Genomic DNA, 22,913 nt, shown 5'->3' with positions numbered 1-22,913 from the left:
TTGAGGGAGTGCTTGAAGCCCCTCAGGCACACTGTTCCTCCTGCGGAGAGAATTTAGCAAGGAGGATGAGAGTGGTTTGCCTTGCAGCCCACACTCCTGGCAGCTGGCTGCTGTGGGAGGAGCTCAGCCCTTCACAAGGTGCCCTTTCACATGTGGCCCTGCAGGCCCTCTTGACGCAAGCTCATGGCTGGGCTGAGGTAAGCACTGCAACATACCTTTGCCACATATTGACAAATTGCCCTTTGCTCTTCTGTAAGGGGCCTAGAAGGACAGACCTCCTGGTTACCTGAGCTGACCCCATGCCATCAGGCATCCTAAAGTTGCAGGCAGTGAACCCCAGCATGACTTTGGACTCGGCAAGGTCTTCAGTCTTTCCTTTCTCATGGAAAAAGTGTTCGCTGGATCCCATTGGAAGCTGCTCTTGTGCTTCAGGCCCTCCTTTGTTTCTAAAACCTGTGTTAGGTTTTTGCAGCTTATCTTTTATGTTCACTGAAAGTCAAAACAGGACTAACAGGTATCCTTGTGATTGTGCCTTCCTTGTCACTATGTCCTGTGATGTGCTTGCTGTGTTACCGAGGAAAGGAAGAGGTGTAGTGCTAGCGCTCTCAGCCCAGCACAGTGTCTTGCTTTTCCCAGTAAACCATCTTACCGGACTTTTTGAAACTTGCCAGTAAAGGTGACTGGGGAAAAATGCTTGTGTTCTGAAGACCAATTAACTTGCTGAAATATCAGGCTAGAAAGCCTCTGAGAAGGAGATTGCAGTGGGAGCGTGCATGCCTGTGGGTTTACTGGGTTTTTATAGCTGCTTGCTCAAACTTAGCACTCCGTACTTCTGTAGCAGCATCTTCTGAGCACTGGCCTGGGAATACTTTTATAGGGCTCTTTAGGGAGGTATTAAATAAGAGCTTGTTTGGGTCATATCATTTAAAGGAGCAGACTCTTTTTCTAAAAAGTTTGATCGTGCTCTTTTATAAAAGCCTATGTTTTAAAAATTCCCGTTTCCATACTCACAGCTTCTCTTCTGAATAAAAAGGTTGCAACATAAGAGCAGGATTTGTAGTGGACTGGCAGTGGTCCTTTCCTTTTTCCTTTGTGCTGGATGGTTTGGCTGGGCTGCTAATGAAGAGGGGAAAGAAAAAACAACCCCAAAAAACCCCTCCAAGAAAACAACAGCTTGCTGTCCTGCTCTCATCCAGGTAGAAGACTGTGGGACAAGCTCTCTGTGCTGTGTTTATGCTTGTGTGCACTCTACACAAACTGGCTGTTTGCTCACATCTAAAACAAACTGTGTCCTGGTAGCTCGATGCCTGCTCCTTGGGGGAGGGAGAGCTGTGCCTGCCTGCCTCCTGCCTGAGCCCAGTGGAGACTTCAGTTGTGGTTGCCTGACAAGAGAATGTGGTTTTCCTGTTCCTAGGGGCTGTGGTCTTGTTCTCCCAGCTATACTAGGCTGAAATGCCACTGTAGTTATGGTGATGAAAAGGTATTTTTCTGCTTGGCTTGCTTGGTGCGGCTGCTGAAGGAGTTCCTTGTCTTGGCATCTCTGCTTGGCATCTCATCCTAGAGGGAGTAAGGAGACCTCAGCAACTTGCTGTAGATGGACCTGATGCAGCTGTGGGCTGGAGGCAGCCTGTAAGCCAAAGCTAGCTATGCACAGAGGGTTGCTCTCTGCAGTTCTTGCTCAGTTTCTCGTCGAGGTGCCAGAGCTTCCCAACTGGCTGTGGTATGTATTTAGCATGCCTAGAGTCCTTGGCTTGTTTTGATGCTGTGTGTCTGTTTTGCAGCACTTAAAAAAACGTTTGGAGGAGATGAGTCTGTGTTGGGAGCCATTTAGTGAAATAACCCTGGGCTTGCTCAGTCCTCAATTAGTACAGCACCAATCTCTGATTCTCCCTGTGGATTTTGGATGCTTGGCTCGCCCTCAGCTCTGATCCTATGGGTTTTGCCTCTGTGGCAGAGTAAGGAAGTTCATGCTCTGGTAGCAAACATCTTAGTTCTTTCTGGGTGTGTGTTTAGATCTGTATCTGCTGCAACACTGTGAGGAACCCCTGTGCCTTCAGAGGGTAACAGAGCCATGGCAAGCTGCCTTCCTAGCTCAGAAGGCAAAACGCAAAGCTTCTAAAACCCCATCAGTGACACCACTGCGGTCTTTTTGTGTCTGATGGCAACTTTGAGCTTAGAAGTGTGACTTTGATCTCTTTTTTTCACCACTCCCCTTCTTACTGTCCATCTTCCCACCACTACAGCAGACTCAGCACCATTTTTCCCAGGAAGCAGCAGCTTCTAAGCTGGCATTCTGATGACATGAGCAGGCTTCCTTGTGCTCTCAGTATAGCACTGGCTCGTTTGCCTGGAAATCCTCTAAAAGCAGTTTCAGTGGTGGTGTAGCTATGTCTGGGAAGGCAAATAGAAAGCCAAAACGGCCTCTGAGTGAGTGACACAGTGTTAAGACCTCAGATACCAAAATCCCATGTAGCAACAAGTTCTTGAGCAGGTTGCTCATGACATATCTTTTGACAGGGAAAAGCTGGCAGTTGTTATGCTTTTGTGTCACACAGTCCCCTCCTCCATTTCCTTGGAGATCCCACAGAAGTTAATTCATTGTTGTTTGTTAAGGACTCGGCCTCTCTCTGCTGCCAAATGCTGCTGAGGTACGCAGCACTGCTGCCGGATCTGCTTGTTTGCTTTCCCTGCTGGCAGCGTGCTGTGACATGGCCTTCTTCAGGAGGAGAAGAATAAAGATAATAAAAACAAATTATTTCAAACCCCCCTCAAACTGCACAAAATACAAAGCAGTGAAAGTAGGATTTTACTGATGCTGCCTTTACAAGGCTGTGGTCCTGTGCAAGAGGTCCTTTCTATGTCGCAGGTTTCTGTTGCCTGAAAATGCTTTTCACATCCTGATCTGCTTTTTTGGGCTCTGGTATTTTGTTGCTATGCCTGAATTTCATTTGGCTGCCAGATGCTCTTTGCAGGACATAAGGAAGGTCCTTGCTTTGGCCTTCCCTAAGTAGACAGTCTGGTATTGAAACTTTCTGTTCCTTTTCCTCCCACCTCTCCCCATTCTTTTGAAATTGTGCATACAAGGGGCCTTCATCTGCTGAAGTGCGGAGCGAATGGATGCAGTGGGTGGATACGGTGCTGAGCTCCTCCTGAGACACTTCTGCAGGGAAAGGCATCCGAGTGCGGGCTGTGGGCCAGCTGCCAGTTCCCATTCCTGGAGGAGCTGGTGTGTGGGTGGGGAGGAGGCTGCCACTGAAGCACCTTGTTTGCTGTGGCAGCAGAGGGTCTGGCCTGCTGTGGAAAATCCCAAAGAACTGCATGTTGCAGGAAGCCCAAGGCTTCCTTAGCTTGTTTCTGGGAGCTACTGAGGTACCCAAGTGTGCTGGGTCCCTCTGCTGTGCCGGGGATAGCCACATTGCTTGTAGGGCTGCTTGCTGCTCTTCAGCTCCTACTTTCAGCAGGGTGAGGTTTCCCCTTGATGTGGGTGAAAAGGTTAAGCAATGCTGCCCAGAAGGCTCTGATTCAACTTTACCCTCACCCTGGCTAATTATGGTCACCCTTCTAATTTTCTCGGCTGCAGCACCTTCTCCTTAATTCTTTTCTTTAGAAGAAAGTTTGAAGAGTCCCAGCCTAGCTGTCCCCCTCACCTGGTGGGCCTGTGATGAATTGCATGGGAGCCAGAGATTTCCTAAGTAGAAATTTAGGAAACTGCATCAGTAGAAAATAACAGGGCTTTAATATTCAGGGCAGCAACGGCTGAGTTTTGCAATGTAACAGCTTGATTGTGTTTGGATTTTGGGTGCGTGTGTGCCAGTGAATCAGAGGGGTAGGTAAGTCATTGAGGTGTAGGAACAACTGGTGTCATTGTGATAACAGCCTCTGTGGGGCCCAGAGAAAATGTGTATGTATTAAAGTGCATCATGCTCTCCCGTGCCCTAGCAGAGCCAGCTGGCCAGTGGAGCACCTCCCAGACATTTCCACTGCTGCCACTGATGTCCTAGTGCTGTCTGAAACCAGTGCCCTGCACTGCCAAGGTATAACTGTTCTTGTTTTTATCATCTTGTTTCCAAATGTTACATTTTGAGACAAAGCTCATCAAGTTTCGCCTTTCTTCCTGGGAAGCAGACATGGAAAAACTCAGTCGTGTTTGAGTACAGGCACAAGGGAAAATATATACTGCAGCTATGATTTCTTTTGTGAAATTTTGTTTTGGAGCTGCAACAAATCCACAGTAGGAATCGGGAGTTTGGCAGGGAGAAATAAACTGGTCGTGGGTGGGGGTGTCCATCTGCAGGCCTTTGTTAAAGGAATATTATTTCCCTGATTAAACAGTGGCCTTCATTACATATCGTTAGCTGAGTGCTTAAATGAAATTGCTTTTAACATACCTGATAGGAGATGATATTTAGAACTGGTATCTGAAGAATAAAGCTCCCAGAGGATGCGGTAGTTAGTGTGGTGGGGTGTTTTGCATCTGTCCTAAAGATGGAATTTGCTTTAAAACCTCAACTGATCATCTTAAAAGTGTACAGCTAACAAAACAGATGATGCTGTACCGTAACAGTGAAAGAGGAAGGTACACACTGAGCAAGTCTGGATTTGTTTGTCTTCCCCAGCATCTTGTAGATGGACTGCATCTCTACTTCATTCACTGCTGGGTGGGAGATGGGCAACGAGATGGTGAGAGCGACAGAGCTAGTGTGTGTGAGTTTGAATTACTGAGGTGTGATGTAGAAGTTAATATTAGCACAAGGCACGGGAAAATTAAATTGCTCCTCTGGGAGCACACGTTGAATCAGTGGCAGTGATGAGAATTGAATGTAGGTCTTAATTTGTTCGCGTCTGTTTTCCCACATTACTATTCTTTTTTTTTTTTTTCCCCTATGGTGTAACGTGTGAGAGTACTTGGTTGCTTTCCTTATGACAGGCTTAGTCAGTAAGTGTGAACTTCACAAATAACTGCCAACAAATATGTTGGCAGTTCTCTTTTAATTTTTGTGGGCTCCAAATGAAACGAAGTGTGATGCTGCCTCGATTCTGTCCCTTACTTGGGATTTAACAGGCACTACTGAGATAATTCATTCTCAGGCAGCTGTGCTCCTAAGGCAATGATCTTATCATGCTGTGAAAGCTGGTAAGATTGGGCTCCTGTTAGAGCTTGGATGGAGGAGATCTGAGAAGCTGTAAGGTGCGGCTGGAAATGACTCAAATAGAAAAGCATCTGCACTGAGCTGGTCCCTCTATGCAGGCTGGCCACACAAAGCCAGCAGGACACGCTGATCCCTGGCCTGGGCATGCCAGGGAGCTGAGCACTGTCTGCATTTTGCCATGCTGCAGGTAGCCTGGCGCATCCTTGACACTTTGCCCTTGCTCAGGGCTTTCCTATCGTCCTCCTGTTGAGGCATGGAGAGACATTTCTAGCATCCTAGACAAGATTTTTAGGTTCTAGGGAGAGCCTCAGTATTTAATATTCAGTGTGTTGCAAAATTTCGTGGGTGTGACAGCCTTGTTCTAAATAACATGGCTATTTCTTCCATAAAACTTTTACTTTAAAAAGAAATAAAAAACCTTATTGCATTCTGTGAGTTTATCTTCTCCTGTTCTTTTTCCTCTAGCATCCAGCGAGCTGCACTGGTAGTTCTGGAAAATTACTACAGAGATTTCCCCGTCTACAACCCAGCGCTGTTAACAGCCTCCAAATCCCGTGCTGCCAAACACATGGCTGGCCTGAAAGTCTACAATGTTGATGGTAGGTGAGGTGAAATGTAGTCTCTGAGAACGGGTGGGATAGGGAAGGGCTGGGTTGGCCTTACGCTTTGTTATGCACGCATTCTCACCTTTTTGCTTTGCCAAATCCTTGTCTCTTGCTGGAAGTTTTCCTAAGGGTGCTGGGGTTGCTGGTTCCAGCTGACTTTACAGATGTGTTTAGTCCACAAAAAGGCTTTTGTTTTTGCCAGGTGAAAACAGCCAAGTTTTGGGTCAGGCTTAATGATTACGTGGCTTGACAGAGTTTCTTGGCACCGCTGCTTGCTTTGGGCAGCCTCTGCTTCTTGTCACCCTTAGGTCATCTCCTTGGTTGTGCTAGTACAATAAACGCAACTTTTAACCTAGATCTGTTCCCCAGTCATTCACTGCACAGATGCTGTGGGCAGCCTTCAGGAGGATTGAGGAGGTTCATACCAATGCGGGGAGGAGCAACTGTGTAAGCAGCAGTTGACAGGGAAAGAAATGTTCATCAGGCTTGCAGCCTTAGTGGTAAATTAGCTGTACATGTCTTATGCTTGGCTGTGCTTCCAAGTCATTGTGATGCTCAGCAGTTTGCGGGAAAATGCCAAGACAGATAACTATCCCCATGGAGCCTTACTGTTTTGCAAACTTGTTTCAGGCTCTTGGGCTTTGAGGATATGTGTGGGAGGATGGCTGAGTGGATCCATGAGAGCACTCAAAGCAGTGAAAACTGGACTTAATCATTTGGCACTCTGAAGCTCTGTCAGTAGAAGCTAGGCTTGATAAGCAGGGTGTGCCCAGCCATCTGAGCCTCCATAAAAGTGTGCACTCTTCTGATGGAAGAGCTTTGATGGAAGTTGCATGGGGCAGCTTCTTCAGTGAGGCAAGGCTGAAACCCCAAGATGTGGTAAGTCCTGCATATAAATGGGTTTGTATTAAAAGGCTTTGAGAGCAGGAAGGAACTGGAAGGACTTAGCTGCTCTAGGTGGCTTTGTGTATGCTGTAGACACTGAAATATGAACATTGGTCAATGCAGCCACGTGTCTTGGGTTTTTCCTTTGCCTTAACAAGGCTATGATGTCTCTTATTTATTTTGGTTTTTTAATTTTTGTATTTTTGATAGCTCTAGAAGTTTCAAAGCCTTATTCTTAGTTTTTCCCCAAATCTGATGCAGCACTGCAGAGTCCATAAAATCAATTGTAGATTTAAGATCTTTACAATGAGATCTCCCATTTCTGGTAGAGGATAGGTGAAAGGAAGCAGGAGGGGGGTAGAGGGGCAGCCTTTCTTCTTCCGTGTCCCCTGTTTCCTGGAGTGAAGAAGCTTGGAAGCCGGAAAGAATTAATTCAGTAAGAGAGAAGTAACCCGACTTGCTCTGCACTTTTCCAGGGGTGAGATTTTGCATCTAGTTGCTCATTCTCAGTGAGGCCCTGTGTATGGAAAGTCAGAGCTGCCAGATCCCAGTGTCTGTGCACCATTCAAACCATACTGCAGGATATGCTGTTCCCATTACCAGCTTGCTTCTGGTGCAGCATCTCTTTAAGAAATAGCAGGATGCCTGACTCTGTAGCAGTTACTGGGGTAGCTCAAGCTTGGAGGAAAAACTGTCAGTACAGTGGCATTAGAAGTTTTGTGAGTTAGCAGCTCCTAAACTAGTTGAAATATGAGGAACCAGAAATGAGCTCCAGATATGGCTGGCCAGGCCTTCTTAATGGCAATCTGATGAGCCTGGTAGGGCCTCAAAACTTGCACTTTCCATTTTGGGGCAGTACAGGATCCCTTGTGCAACACTTTTGCCTTTGTAGATGTGGAAATCTCAGGCTTAAAGGCATATTCTTCAGAAGCATTCCCATCCTCTTTACAAAGAGGAGTGTAGTTCTGGCTGCAGCTCGCCTTGGCGTCTTGACAGCCTTTTACACCCTCTGTGTGAAAAAACAGTAACGCTATTAAGCAGCTTAATTTGTTGGCAGCTTTTGTATTTGATGTTGTAGCAGCCAGGAAGAAAAAACATCTTGCTGTAATCTTATACAGAGTGGGGAGGCTCACCTTCAAAACCTGAATTTCCATCACCAGACATAGTGAAAGAGGCTTGTAATAATTCTGACCCAAATTTGGGAACCAGTGTCTCCCTTGAGTAGTATTCTCCATTTCAAGTCTGTGAAACAAAGTCTGAAGTGTTCAGACTTTTTAGGAGCCATCTGTTTGAATGATGGGTCTTCCTACTGTTGAGCTTCAGGCTTCTGTCTTGGAAACGTGGTTTGTGATTTTTAGGAAAAATAAATAGAAGCTGCCTTTGCATAAGCAGAATAATTTAAGCATGTCTGTGCAATTAATGGGCCTTAGTCACTGCCAGGTAAGAGCAGTTGGAAAAACAGCTCTCGGTGGTTTGGAGACTGTCTTAGGCTTCCCTTCTTTATCCTCTGTTGGGTAGAAGAGTTGGTAGACTCATCGAGAGTAACATTTTCTCCCTTTCTGCCACATGTCTGCCCAAACACCCAGAGCTGGGAGCTTCTTAGGCCTTTCCTGCACTGTACACTGTAAACTCCTCTTTCATTTGCTGGGGTGTTCAAGAGCAGGTCATGGATTCCCTGTTCAGGGAATAGAAGCAATAGAAGCTCTGATAGCAGATGCTGCACTGCAGTTGCTGCGTGCACAGACCCCAGCCTAACCTGTAGCACACCTGCTCAGAAAACATCTACCCTTCTGCAAACCTTGATGCTTTGTCGGAAGGCGGTTATGTTGTCTCTGCATCCTGCTTTTCTTTTCCGTGTGTAACTGCCTGAACGTCAGTTTTCATTCATTCGTATCTACGTCTCTTGATGTTCTTGTGTTTGTCTTTCTCCTCTTTCCAATGCCATGTTTCTTCCGTTCTCACACTGTCTTGTTGCTGAAATGTGGGGCGTTGCAGCTGTTCTTGCTGTCAAACTGAAAGCACATATAATGGATGGTAAGTTGCATCCTTGGCATGCGTATCTTACCTGCCTTTGTGCGAGATCCCTACTAACTTCTTTTTCCACTGTCATCCTTGGAGCTAGGAAGAAAGCTCCCCTCCAAGCACGTGCTGTCCAGCGGGGTTTCTACAGAGCTCATGAGGGCTGGGGAAGCGTTTATAGCCCCAGCTGTGTAGATGGGGTAGGGGCAGAGTTGTGGCACACCTGTGGCAGATGCTTTGTGGTACTGCTCTTTCCCAGCTCCCTTCTGTGACAGTAATGCCCGCCTTCTTGTCTCCTCTTGTGGAAGGCCCAGGGAACAACGCCTCGGGGCAGTCCCGTGCCATGATCGCAGCCGCAGCCCGGCGCAGGGACTCTAGCCACAATGAGCTCTACTACGAAGAGGCCGACCACGAGCGCCGAGTTAAAAAGCGTCGTGCAAGGTAAAGGTGTCCTTTCCCCACGGTTGAGCCTCAGTGCTGCTCAGCTGATGCTGAACCACTCTTGAGAGGCTCAGTCATGATAGACTTGCTGAGCCTGTTCAGAGAAAGGGATTTTTGATTAAGGGCTGGGGGTGGCTGTAAATCTGTCACGGTATGCGAACATATGAAACCCAGATGCACAAGGGACAGTAACAGCTTGAAAACTAGAGTTATCTGAAGAAAATACATAAGCAGAGCTTGTGTATATTGTGCCAGATAAGCTAATGTGATGTCACGGATTAGGGAACAGTCCAGTGCTTGACAAATCCATAGTTACTTGCTGTAGGAAATCCCATTATTTCCCCCGTGCTCAGGCTTGTCATCTCGGCTCAAGTAATCCAAGGGCAGAGCTGGTAGAACATTTGGTATTGCTTCTTCATGGGAGACGAAAGAATATGTTTTTATAGGCAACTAAAAGGGGCAGTTTGCCTGTCTTTTAGAAATGAATTGAAGGGGAAAGACATGACCAGGACTGCCTCTGTTTTATTTTGGAAATAAATAGGTGTTTTCTGCTAGTCACACTTAAGCTGTGGAGTGAGGTTTTTGGTGAGGTGACCCCAGAGAGTTTGTGTCTTTGTTTGCTTGAGAACCTAATTACTGTTTGTAGTTAACACACCTAATGTTTTGAGGGGAGCTGCATACAGACAGGCACCCCTATGGGATTCCTTCCCTTTGGAAGGAATGTGCCATAACTGGATAGAGCTGGCTTGTATTGTGTTTTATTTTGGCCGCTTATATTTCATTAGAAAAGTGCTGGCACAGTGTCCCCCCAGCCTGATTTGGTCTGACCTATGCTCTATAGTTGTTGTTGGTCAGGCTCTCTTCCAGCCATGGGGTAATAAGATCCTAAATTTTCTTTTCTGTGCAGTATAGCATCCTAATGTGTGCATGTCTCTCTTTCTTGATGAGGCTGGTTAGAGCAGCTGCTTAGTCAGAGCAAAACCATCAGTCACTAGAAGAGCATGCCAGATATTACAAAGAAGGAAGGCCAGAGCTGCAACAAAAGGACACAGAGATTAGAAACTGATTTCCACTGTTCCCCACGTCAAATTAAAGAAAACTTACAGGGGTCAGGGCTTCTCATGCTGTTCTTTGTATACAGCCTGAATGCAGTCTTCTGTACTCCTGCTTGTCCTGAGGCAGCTTCTCCTAGCTTTACTATACATTGGGTAATGGCATAAAGGTCACAGTAATTGGTGAAACATGTCCTGTCTAGAGAGGCAAAATAATTTTGTCGGGTGGCTCTTCTATTACTGTTGCTTTCTCCCCATTGACTGCAGCATAGTCCATCACTTGTTAAATTCTGCTGGGCTTGCAAGTGTCATTTGGCATGTTTGCCTTTTTATGGTGCGTTCTCGGTGTTTGCTCACCTGTGCCAACACAGGAATGCTTTGCAGAGGTTGTCTTTGGCTGCAGTGTTAGGAGAGTAGATGGGGACCTCATCATTGTTCAGTGGAGAGTTACAGGGCAGTCATCCAGAAATGCAAGGTTTGCTCCCAGTTGGTGTAAATCAGAGCAGGCCGCAGCTGGTGAGCACAGTCTTACAGCGCTCTGCGTCCTGGGTCATGCTAGTTTATAGCCAGCCTCTTCCTGACATCAAGCTGCTGCACTGCATGCTGGAACTGCCGTTTCCAAAGATATGCCTTAAACACAAGGGCAGCTGTGTCTTGTTAAGTCATGTAACTGATGTTTATGCTGTGTTGGCAGAACCAAGTACGACATTCAGGCTTTTAAAGCCTTAATCCTGGTTTATGACCCTCGGTTTTTGGATGGCTTGGGCAAGAAAGAGAGAGCTGCTGTCTACCTCACAGATCGTCAGCGGAGTGGATTTTATGTAACTTGTATGGCAGACAGTGAGTCAGTGGTAGAGATAGGAACCAGAGCTTGCAAATCCTGACTCCCAGGCTCTGCCTTAACTGCAGACCTGTCCTACCTCTTGTGTTGTGACTCTTGCTGTGCTGGTTTTCTTTCCGCAGGCTTGTGGTTGCAGTAGAGGAAGCCTTCACTCATATCAAACGCCTCCAGGCAGAGGAACAGCAAAAAGCTCCAGGAGAGATGATGGACTCTCGAGAAGCAGCCCAGGCAATCTTCCCGTCCATGGCAAGAGCTCTGCAGAAGTACCTTCGCACCACCCGCCAGCAGCAGTACCACAGCATGGAGAGCATCCTGCAACACTTGTCCTTCTGCATCACAAATAACATGACACCAAAGGTAATGTGCTCTTTAACCCTAGTGTAGGGCAGGAAGGATAAAGGGACAGCACGTGTGTGTGCACAGGGCAAGGAATTGCTGGGGAAAGCGAGTGGAGATTTTTATATCTGCTTTCTGTAATGCAATCAGCACTCTGTAGATTGCATCAAGTCTTAAAGGGAAGTGGTGGTTCCTCAGAAGCACCTTTTTCTTTTCAGCTGAAAGTACCCTTGAGATAATTAGCCACTTGTTCTGATATCCAGTTCAGCACTGGAGTCAGTATCAAAGAAGTGTCCAAGGTGGTGGCCCTGAGTCATGGGCAGTTTTCCCAGCTGGCTGACTGATGGAGATAGCAACTTGCAAAGGACATTTTTCTTCTTTTTATCTCTTCCACACTGCTGCATTTTGGACTGCTTCTATTTATAGCCTAAATCCCTGTCTGATGGTGTTTGTAACTCGTGGTCTGCCTGGTCAGATGTCTGTTTGTTGCGTCACACCCTGACTGCTGAAATGCAAATGCAGGGAGGGTCTGAACAATGAGGGAGATAAATCACGTGGTCCCTCAGTGTCCTCCCTCCCACCTTCTGCCTTCCTCCCTAATAGTATCCTACAACCACCTTGCTGGAGAACACAACCCAAGGACAGAAATGCAATAATTCACTCTTGGGAATTTACCCAGGATTTTCTGTGCTGAGTGTGAAAATGCTGTGAAGAAACAGAGGTGGACTTTTCACTGGAATCCACATGGGATCTTCCTCAGAGCTGCAAGGGGGTGGTTCTGCTGCCATTAAGATGGCAAGGGAGAGGGGAACAGATGTCTCCTGGAGCCCAGAAGCTGAAATAACTTCCTGCATTGCAAGCCAATGCTCACAGAGCTTTATCTAGAGAAAGAAAGAGCGTGGAAGCAGACAGAGTCATGGGGCTGCTGTTTCCCTGGTGCTAACGTGTTCACTTTCTTGCTAGGCATTCCTGGAGCGTTACCTCAGCCCCGGCCCAACCCTCCAGTACGACAGGGATCGCTGGTTCTCCAAGCAGTGGACGCTCGTTAGCGAGGAAGCAGTCACAAGCGGGTTGCAAGACGGAATTGTTTTTGTCCTCAAGTGCTTGGACTTCAGCCTTGTTGCTAATGTGAAGAAAATTCCCTTCATCAAACTCTCTGAAGAGTTCATAGACCCTAAATCTCATAAATTTGTCCTCCGCTTACAATCCGAGACTTCAGTCTAAGGGATTTTGAGGATAGGTTGTTTTAGAATTTTTTTTTTTTTTCACTATTCTGCTTTTGGGTTTATTTCCCCAATGCTGACTGAAACTGGCAGATGATGGACCAGTAATATTTGACCATCTGCACTTTATTTGGAAAGGGGTGGAGGGAGCTGGGATATCTTATCTAGAAAGGAATATCTTAAGAGGCGACAGGGTGACTTGGCTTGGTTAGCTCAGCCTTGGAGACAGAACAGATTTTTTTTTTTCCCCTTTCCAGGCATATTGTAAATCTCACGCTCTCTTCCTCTGCACAGTTGCAACGTCTGTATTTCTGTTGGAATGCTGCCTTACACTCTGTGTGTGCTTTTGCTACCTGTATCTCCTGAAAACAGGTTGCTCACCTCTCCACTACAGAAGTCTGCTTGTACAGAGAGAACTTACAGTTTCTTTTCATGTGAAAGTGGGAGAGTGTGATGTTTCCTTGTGTCAGCTACATAATCGTAAGACTGAAGATCTGTTTATTTTTTTTTTCCTACTCTCTGTGTGTCTTCTTATCAGTGCTGGATCTGTGTGAACATAGTGGGATGGTTTTGCAGTCTGTTTCTGTCTCTGTGAAGTTGCTTGTGTCAACCTGGATCAGCCCATCTTGCTGCTCTTCCAAATTCTTTTTAGCAATGCTTGTTAGTGAAACAGTTCTGCATGCCACAGCTCTCTTTTGTCTGTGTTCGGTTCCTCTCCTTTGCCAGGCTCTCCAAAGCTCCCCAGTCTGCTTTCCAAACGTGTTTCTCCAGCCCCAGTGCCCTCGGGGTCTGCCTTACTGCTTCTTCCTCTCACACCTGCGGGGGCTGCACATTTGCACAGGGTGGGTAACTAGCTGGCTCCTTCTCAGATGCATCACAGACGCTGCTATGTCTGCAGCCCTACAGAAGGGAAGAAGAAAGCATGCAGGAATGTATCCCTCGATATCCAAGGGGTTCAATGTGTCTGGAAAACAGACGGGCAAAAACGCTTCCTTCCTCGAAGAGGGGAGCCAGGGAAGGGCTGGCTCTACTGCCCTCCTCGTGCTTTGAAGAACTGCTGTGATCTTGAAGTGCTGCAGCGTGTCCTTCCCTGCCTTCACCTATAGCTGGGAAATACCAAACTGTCTGAATGCTGAAAACCTGCCTACCTTTTTTGGCCTTTTTCTGCTGTGGGGGTTTCTCCGTTCTCAGTGCTAGGATAGCCTGCTGCTTCTCTGTTCTTGTGAGAGATGCTTAGCTCTTAAAATTGCAGTTTTGTCTTGAAAGCCTTCTTTGCCCATCAGTGCATAACTTCTGTGTTGTCTGAGTTTTGTGGGATTTGAAAGGTTTCTTTGTAAGATGAGCCTGTCTGGATGCTAGTGCTGAGCATTGTGTGACTCCAGAGCCATCTCTGTGGCTGGTGGTGACCCATCTTCAGGCAGGCTCCTCCTAGAGGCCCTTATCTGTGGTGACGGATTCAAGTGGAAATGCTGGATTCATCCTGCCCAGTCTTTTGCCATGAAAAGATCTGCACCTAGCGTGAGCCAACCTGCCTTCCACGGAGATCTCTTACTGCAAAGGGCCCTGCTGGCAAGGTACACCCAATGCCATTCACTGCGTTATTTTCTGTGGTGGCCCATGATAGCTTCCTACAGCCTCTTTTGCCTTCCCCAGGCCTTCCTTGGGCTCCATCATCAGTCCACTAGGCTGCTTCCCTGCTCCAGCAGCGGTAGTTGAGAAGGAGCCACATGTCCAGCAGCACCAGTTGGTCCTCTTGGGTTTGAGGGAGCTACCAGCCACCTGACCTCCCTGGTGAGGGAGGGTCCCAGGTGGAGATTCCCCCAGCCAAGTATAACCCATGGTCTCTGTGACCTCCTGCTGCTGGCAGCTTTCATCTGAATGTATAACACTCACTTCCAACCTGTGGTCTCTGTGTGATGTGTCAGAATTGGTTGTGAAGAAACAAAACGTGCATGATGAGACCAAGCCTATCTATGCCTCTTCAAGGATGAGAAGTAGGTGGAGTTTTCCTTGTCTAAACTCAACACCTGAGTTTCTTTCTAGGTCAGACTTTCTTGCAGTCTGTGTTTGTACAGGGATTTATTTTTTTTTTTTACTGACTGTGGCCTTTGCAGTATTTTAGTTTGGAAAAACACAAGTTTATTCCCTCCTTAAAAACAAAACAAACAAAAAAGGTGATGGAGCATACAGTATCTCACACGTAGCTCTCTTAAAGGTGTATGTATTTGTTTTTTATTATGTGCATTACCAGCCAGGGCAGGAGAGACTGGGAGTAGCATGGGCACTACAAAGCACTTCTGCCCATGGCTGAACTAGCTTGGATGTGTGCAGCCAGGGAGAGAACTGCTGTGCCGGGGGCTTGGGTGTGCCCCACACATGGGAGCACCCTGGTTTGGGCACTGCTCCATAAAACCTTCCTTTCCCAGGATTTCCTCTCCCCGACAAATGGCCTGTCTGACAGTGTCTGCTCAGGAAACTCATGTCTTAATCCTTAGTTGCATTGAATCCTTGAACACATGGAAAGCCAGATGGAAGCAGGGCATGCTCACTCTGGATCTGCTTCCTAATCTGTGCTGCCTTCTCTGTCAGCAAGGCCAGCTCCTGCTTTAAGCACTCTTCCCAGTGTTGAGGTGAATGCTTTGCTTGATAAAATCTGAAGGAGGGAGCTTCACTTCTCAAACAGTCTGCTTACTGCAGTGTTGCAATCTGTTCCGGGCTGAGGACAAGCTATAAGGGAACCTGAACTCCTGGGTATTCCCAGGTTTTTTTAATGATTTTTTATTTCTCTGGCTCTTTCTTTGGGGGCTTATTTCCCCTCCCCATGTAAAATCAAGGGACCATGATCATACCTACCTCAGTGGGCTGTTGTGAGGCTAAACTCAATGCATCACAAAGTGCTTTAAAATCCACGTATGGATCTGTGGAGTCTGTAAGAACTCAGGCTCTTTGTAAAAATCCTAAGCAGTAAGAGCAGACTGGTTTGTTTAATTCTGTTTCTAGCCAGCTAATGAGTAAGAATTGAGTCACAGGGAATAAAGCTCTGATCCAAATCCTGCAGTCCTTACTCCTGGAAAGCTTGCCAAGAGCTGAGCGTAAATAAGCTTGTACAGTTTGCCAGCCGAGCACAGGCTGCTTCTCTCCAAATGCTTCCTATTCTGCACCATCTCCTTGTGTATAAATCTCCCTCCTGTCTCCCAAGCTTGTATGCTCTTACCTAATTGAGAAGTGATTTTTAGAAATGAGTGGTTTTTGAGATAACTCTGTAGTGAAGCTGAGCCCATGCCCCTCAGAGGAGGACCTTATGCTGCACCATTCAGTAGAATGCTGTGTTGGCCCACTCCTCTTTTCCATGTGCGATACTCAAGTATGCTGCTCAGACAGTTTAAAGACTCATATTTGTTACAGCCTAAATCCAAAACCATGCTAAGATCTTCCTAAACCAGATGCAACAAAGACTTGCAGCTGCTTCAAGGCAAATGGAAATGACTGTGGGTTTTCACAAAGGCTGACTCTCTTTCATGGCCGAAGAGTGGAAAGTTAGGATTTCTTGCAGCTTCTAAGAGCACAGGGGTAGTAGACCTTGGCACCCACACACCCTGCATGCAGCAGAGTATCTGCTGAAGGTGTACTGTGCATGGAAGAGTGGCAGAGCAAGGTCAACTCCAGAGTACACCCTGCTTTGGGGTTGTGCTTGGCTCTTTCAAGACAGCAAGAGAAATCCACTCTGGAGCGGCATCTTAGAGACAGATTTCATCTTTTTCTCTGGTGTTCTCCTACCTCTGAAGTCTTCATGCCAGCAGATCCAGTCACTCCACCCTACTAGCTGTGTTCTATTGAGTTTTCTGCTGAGGAAGAACAAATACCAGGTGGGATGTGAGGTGTCGGTCTATGGTTTGGAGCCTGAGACAGCTTGGGGTAGGACATAAGTCTGAGAGAGAGCTGAACAAATTGCAACCCACAAAGAGCTTCTGCCTCTTTTGCTTTGGGATGCTTCACACAAAGTGTAGGGATTCCACTGTTTCCAAGCATGCCAGAAGCTGTGGAGAAGCAGTTTCTAAAACTGGCCGTGCAGAAGTAGCTTGTAAAAGTTTTGTTTGAGATGTGCTTGTTCCAATGCTCATTAGCGAAGAAACTGGAAAGATCTATACTATGCAAAATGTGGAAACCTACTCAGGCCAATTTCGTCTTGCTCACAGAAACTTTTCAATCTCCTCTTTTTTTAAAAAGGTAAATGAAAAATCTTGCAGTCTACTGAAGAATGCTGCCGTCTGGCCCCAGGCCCTGCTCAACTCTGCCCTGCTGTCCAAGAGGTGTTTTGAGATGTTTGTACAGATGTCTGTTTTCTCATTCAGCTTGTGCGTGGATGTGCTTCTCTCTTTATAGGTGTATGCATTATACTTGTCTAAAGCCTCGAGCCAGGCTTGGTGGTTCAGTGTTTGAATTGTGAAGAAGGAAGCACTCTTGGGATCAAATTTTTTTTTTTTTTTTTTTTTTTTTTTTTTAAGTAATCTGTTCTCCTAAAAGAGTGGGCTTTTTTTGAGCCTTGAAGTCTCCTTTAGGAACATGCATCCTTATGTGCTTGGGCTGCTGCCTCAGGTAGATGGTGACCAAAAGTCGCTGTTTCCGACCGCTGGTGTGGATCTCATTGAGTTTACTCCAGATGGGTCCCTCCATCACCAGTTTATCTGCCTGTGTTTCCCTCCAGGAGGCAGCGTGTGCTGATCCATGTGCTGCAGTGCAGCCCTGTGGGCAGTGCATGTTGCTGGGGGTGTGCTCTGCTACCCCACAGTGACTTCCCTTAGCAGCTTCCACCAGTGCTGACAGGGCTTGGGAGCATCTCGTCCGCACACGGGGATGCTGCGGCTTGCTGCCCACACAGACCCAGCTGTGAAGGGATCTTACACTCTTCTGTGCCTGTTTCTTTGATTCAGCGTTATTGTGTCTTGGGGTAGGGAATGGGAGTCAGCTCTCTTCTTGCACCCTTTTTGATCACTGTGTAATACTCCTTTTCTACACATACTCTGTATACTAAGGTGGGTTTTGCCAAGGTTTTCTAATTAACAGACACTAACCAGCATTTTTTTTTTTTTTCCCCTCCTTTTTGCACATGTGACTTTAACTGCAGTGGTACATGGTCTTTCAGTTCTTTTCTAATCATGGACTTAAGTAAGCAAATTCCTGGTGTCTGTGACATTAATGCACTGTGGGTCTCGTCTAGTAAGTCATTCTGTTCCAAGCTGGGTTCTCTTCAGTTATAGCTGGATGGGTTTTTGTTGTTTTTAAACTGAAACATAAAACCGTTTTACACTTTGCATATTTTGTACAGTAAAATTCTGGAAATAAACTGAAACCAGATTTGATTGTCCTACTCTTTCCTCTTATCTTTTCAGACACACACACACACACAAAAAAAAAAAAGGAAGAAAAGGGGCTCTGGCCTCCAGGCATTCCTAAGTTGTGGCTGGGAGGGGCCCTGCAAACATGTGGGTTAACCTTTTTGAGGCTGCCTTGTGTCACCTTCTTTTCAGACCTTTCTGATCTACCCTGCCATAGTAAAATGCAAACTCATTTATCACTCTTGAAGTGAGACTGGTAGGTGACTGCTTTGAACACCTGAAATCTCCAAGGATCGAGAGCAAATACAGCTGGTGAGGGTGTGTGTGGTGGGGGGACCGGGGCTGAAACAGGTTTTTCTGCCTGCTGTATTCTTTGCTCACACATTATGAAGTGTAGGATTTGTGGCTGAATCCTTTATTAGGACCTGGTGGGGAGGAGGAGTGTTGAGGCAAAGCCTCCTTGTTTCAGTGGATGTGAGCCTGCTCAATGGATGCATGCTCTGCTAACAATGACTTAAGGGCGTCTTGCCTTGAAATCACCCAGTGGATGCAGCTGTTCCCACTCTCATGGTGCTGAGAGCTTTGAAAGACCATGTCTTGTAGGCCCTTGGTACCTTGCTCTGTAGGACAGCCCCTTCCATGGGCTCTTACCACTTCACCATGCGAAGCAGCTCTTCCTTATGGGCTGTTGGAAAAATCCACAGGATGCTGTGGAGCGGTGAAAAACACAGTGTAGCAATTGTTGAGATAAGTGCTAAAAATATAAACACTGGTGGAGAGAAACATCCCAACAAGTAATTCTGTGCTTAGGGGGAGAGGAACGTGTTTGAGCTAACAACCAAAGCCCAGAAGGAAGCAGGAAGGGTGGGGTGGGGTGTGCTGGGCCCTGCCTCCTGCCCTGCATTGATTTCTGCTTTTGATTCATGTCCCTTCATCCTGCTGGTGGGGCCCAGCAACACTGTCCTGCCCTGCGCTGTCTGCACCTTCTCTGGGCAGCCTGTTCCCAGTGCCTCATCATCCTCTGACTAAAGGATTTTCTCCTAATGTCTCATCGAAATCTCTCCTCTTTTAGTTTTAAACCATTTCCCTTTTACCCACCACTACATGCTCTTATTAAAAAGTCCCTCTCTTCTCCAGGCTGAACCAGTCTGTCCTCACAGCGGAGGTGCTTCAGCCCTCTGAGCATCCTTGTGGCTTCCTTTGGACCCCTTCCAACAGCTTCACGTCCTTCTCGTGCTGTTGGTCGTGCTTTCTCTCTCTGACTGTGGGTTGTGGAAATTGAAGATAGAAACAGGCTTTGCCAGAGGGACCAGTTCCCCTGGCTTTCACCCAGAGCTCAGGTATCTGAATCATAAGGGGCTGCGGTGTGAAGCTCAGCAGAAATTAGAGCTGAGGGTGCTGCTCTGGGTTGGCCAAATCTTTCACTGGAGTCATAAGGAGCCTTGAGGTGTGAGGGAGCCCCAGGCACGGTGCTGGGGCAAGTGCTGCCCACACAAATTCCTGACAAGATGGGGAAGGAGGCAGTTACTGGTAACAGCGCGTGGATGAGCTGGGTGTGCTGCCCACCAGGTGAGCGCCTTGCTCCTGCAGGAGATATTGGGGTTGTTTAGGAAGAAGGAACTCCTTTTGCAGTGCCCAGAAAGCTTTGGCTGCCCCGAGACAGCACAGCAATGCCTACTGAGGCAAAGTGTCTAATGCTGAGCAAGGTGGTGCCTGAAGTATGGCCTAGTACATGAGGAGGTCTGCTGACTGCGTAGTAGGTGGTGGGACCAGGCCTCATGGTTACATGTGCTGAGGGAACTTTGCCTTTGGAGAATTCAGTGGGGAGAAATGAGGCAAAGGTGTAGTCTGTGTGTAACACATGGGTTAAGAAAGCGATTCATCTCTTAGATGGCTCCAGAGCCTTGCATGCAACACTAGCAGTGCCTCAAGTCGTGATAACATTAGCTAGGTAAACAGCTTGATGAAACATCTAGCTGCGGTGATGAGCAGAGCTTCCAACCTCAAAACAGGTTCTATGCATCGGCTCTGCTGCTCCTGCCCTAGATCTGAACCTTGGGGAAGTGTGGGGAGGGACTGAACTGAGGCTTCCCAGGGAAAGCCAGGGTGGCCAGGCAGGCCCTGAGCTCTGGGCAGGGCGTGATGCCAGAGGCGGGGGATGTCTGTCGTGTGTGCTGCAACAGTGTGTGAAATGGGAAGGCATGGAGGGAGTTGTCCAAGCGGAGCTCTTTGATTTGTCTTTCAACACCGCTCCTGAGTTTATGTTGGACTGGGATGGTGATGGGCTTAGGTTACAGTCCTTTCCGGCCTGACGAATAATCCATGGGGTCAGGGATGTCCATCCCCTTTTCACGTGAAAATCCACGTGCTGCAGGGACCAGGTGGAGGTAGGGGTTGTTTAGTGTAGTGATTGCACATGCATAAATCACTATTAACAAGGTTACCCTGGTTGCTTTGAAGTGCTGTTACACATTTTACAGCCCTGCTGCTAGCTTGTACCAGAGAGTACCTCCAACAGAAATAAAACTTTTCCATTCTCCTCTCCATTTCCCTGTGCCCTTCCAAAATGCAGTTGCAGAAGCCTTCCTTTTTCACAACAACGTTTATACAGGAGTCCGTGATCTGGTTGGAGCCCACTGCAAAACTGCCAGACACCTCTAAAACCCGGAGCTGATTTTCCTTCCCCCCTCAAAATGATGAGCTGAATGAGTGAAGGAGATCACTTCTGTGCATGACTTGGCTTGATGCAAACAACTCAGGGAAGCAGTGTTGCCTCCTGCAGCCTGTGGTCCCGCCTGCGGGAAGAGCAGAGAGGTTCTGTGCTGGTGGGACCAAGGCCAAGATGAAGGGAGCAATTGGTCTCTGGAAGTTGTGTGGGCAGCTTTAGGAGAGAAAGAAAGGAGATAACTTGTGTTATGAGTATTTAGGATAGCTCAGTGTGGCCACCATGCTATGTATCCGAGTACAGAAGAAGGAATAAAGCCTCAAGAGAAACAGTAAGACAAGTTGGAGGCAGTGAGAAGTTGATGGGAGAGACCTTAGAAGACAGAGTATGTTCTTTCCCACCAGCATCCTTAGGAATATGAAGATACAAAGGTTTCAAAATCAGACACACCATAGATTGCTCTAGACATGAATCTTCTCTTTGAATTGTAACATTTTGTTCCTGATTTTTCCAGCGGTGAAAATCAGGCTTTTAAATACTTGGACTTCTGCAGTCCTTCTTCTTAACACGTGAAAAGATGACATGAATAATAACTCCATAAAACTGAAGAGAAGGGAGTTCTTGATAAAACACAGTTGATTCAGCCTCTGTGGAACTTTTAAGAGACACTCAGAACTTTTGGCTCTTTGGACCTTCTTTTAGCACAAGTCAGATGCTATGAGCATGCTTTGAAACAGGGAACAAGGAGCTGATTATATCTGCACCACAGATGTGAAACAGATCTGTAAATCTTTTAGCTTCTATTTTGTAAAAGCTCATTCTTGAGTACTCATAATACCAGATCCTACAGTTGATTATAATTTTGCTTTGTAAGTAGTTGGGATAAACTGGCTTAGTAATTCAGTAACTAGACTGGGAAGCATTGCAAATTCCTTCAGTGATTTCATTCTGCAGGGGCTAAACTGTTCTTCAAATGTTTGGTTACTTCTGTCATTCAATAACTCCTTTTCCTTTGTCACTAGTAGGAGTGGGCTTTGGCACACTGGTTTGAATTTTAGAGCAAAATCCCACTCCAGGCCAATCTCACTGGTCATACATAGTTTTATTTTTACCCATGTTACTTGTTTCACAGGCAGGCAGGTTCTCCTGCCAACCCAAGCAGAAGAGGTTGCCCATGGCTGTGGTTCGAGACATTTGCCACCCACGGCCAATGAAGGGCGCTGTCAGGATGGCTGCTGCTCTTCTTAGGTGGGTGGTTGGCTTTCTGGCTGTTGCTAAAGTATGGGATAATTACTCTGTCAAAAGTCTGTTTGTTTAACCCTTATTTCTTGTGCTTGAGGCTTATTTCTTATGCCTGAAGTTTTGCCACTCATCTCAGGCAGAGTAGCAGAATAATTTTTATTTATTCATTAATTTAACAGTTTAGCACCTTTTAGACCTGGCAAGGGTTGTTCCCCTGGATCTGGACTGGCCTAGGTTGAGGTTGGGTGTCAGAGGTATCAGGCTTGAGGAACTGGGGAATAAGCAGGAGATCCTACAGCATATTGGGTACCAAGTCTTGGGTCTCAGATAGGGCTCAGTCCTACTGGCACAGCCAGATTAACCCAGGATAATTGCCCTTTCTTTGTTCTTTGTTGCCTGCTCACTGGTTGTCCTCCTTCAGGTCCTTAAGACCAGGCATTGGTGTGTGACTAGTCCTATATGGGGCTTCCCCGAAGTTTTGCTGAGGCAGAGAGAGATCTAGATGTAATCCTGCCTCGTTTTCACAGGACTGCAAGACTTCAGTAGCCAGGAATTGATATGTTCCTGTCTAATTAATTGTTTAATTAATTGAGAATAAAAAGCAACGTTTATCATTTGGCCCTGGTAATGAATTCCTGAATCATTTCTGATGTGTGGACAGACACAGAGAAGCAGCCAGTATCTACCTCTTCAGGATGGGAAACAGCCAAGGTGTCCAATTTGCCAGTATGGGAGACCACCCTTATTCTCAGAAACACCAGCAGAACTGCTGACCATGAAAATATGAAACACTGTGACTTCACTGTGCCACCCTCATCCTCTCCTTCAGAAACTTTCCCAAGGGATTGATGTTAGCTCAAACATGGTTCTGGTTCATGGAGTCTCTCCAGCCTGCTGCAACTGCAGGAGCTTCCTCCTCTGTGTTTCTGATAGATCTAACATGTATTTTCACTGAAGTGGTAATTTGACATTCCGATTAAATTGGTCTTAATACAGATGAAGATGATGAACTATGTTTTGCCCTCATCCAATAGACCTGCCTGCAGAAACACTGAGTGCGGCCCACTGCACCTCCTAGCGCTCTGGATGTAACTGTCATAAGATGGAGGAGGGTAAGG

At 46.8% G+C, this 22,913-nt stretch overlaps 1 protein-coding gene across 6 annotated transcripts in view; it reads left to right on the top strand.

The window, feature by feature from the left end:
* VANGL1 (VANGL planar cell polarity protein 1) overlaps positions 1–17,917 on the top strand; it is a 42,263-nt gene extending 24,346 nt beyond the window's left edge. For 5 of the 6 annotated variants that reach the window (XM_085237030.1, XM_085237041.1, XM_085237049.1 and 2 more), the window contains 4 exons: positions 5,616–5,749; positions 8,965–9,100; positions 11,116–11,350; positions 12,293–17,917. In XM_085237030.1, the coding sequence (XP_085093156.1) occupies positions 5,616–5,749; positions 8,965–9,100; positions 11,116–11,350; positions 12,293–12,553 (766 nt within the window). In that variant the 3' untranslated portion in view covers positions 12,554–17,917. The remainder of the gene's footprint in view (positions 1–5,615; positions 5,750–8,964; positions 9,101–11,115; positions 11,351–12,292) is intronic. The other variant, XM_085237069.1, reaches the window with a different exon arrangement.
* Positions 17,918–22,913: the final 4,996 nt, after the last annotated feature.

This window comes from Meleagris gallopavo, chromosome 1, assembly GCF_905368555.1.
Source record: "Meleagris gallopavo chromosome 1, MGAL_WU_HG_1.1, whole genome shotgun sequence".
Lineage (NCBI taxonomy): Eukaryota > Metazoa > Chordata > Aves > Galliformes > Phasianidae > Meleagris > Meleagris gallopavo.
The sequence above is the reverse complement of the archived record's forward strand: the minus strand, read 5'-3'. Positions and strand labels throughout refer to the sequence as shown.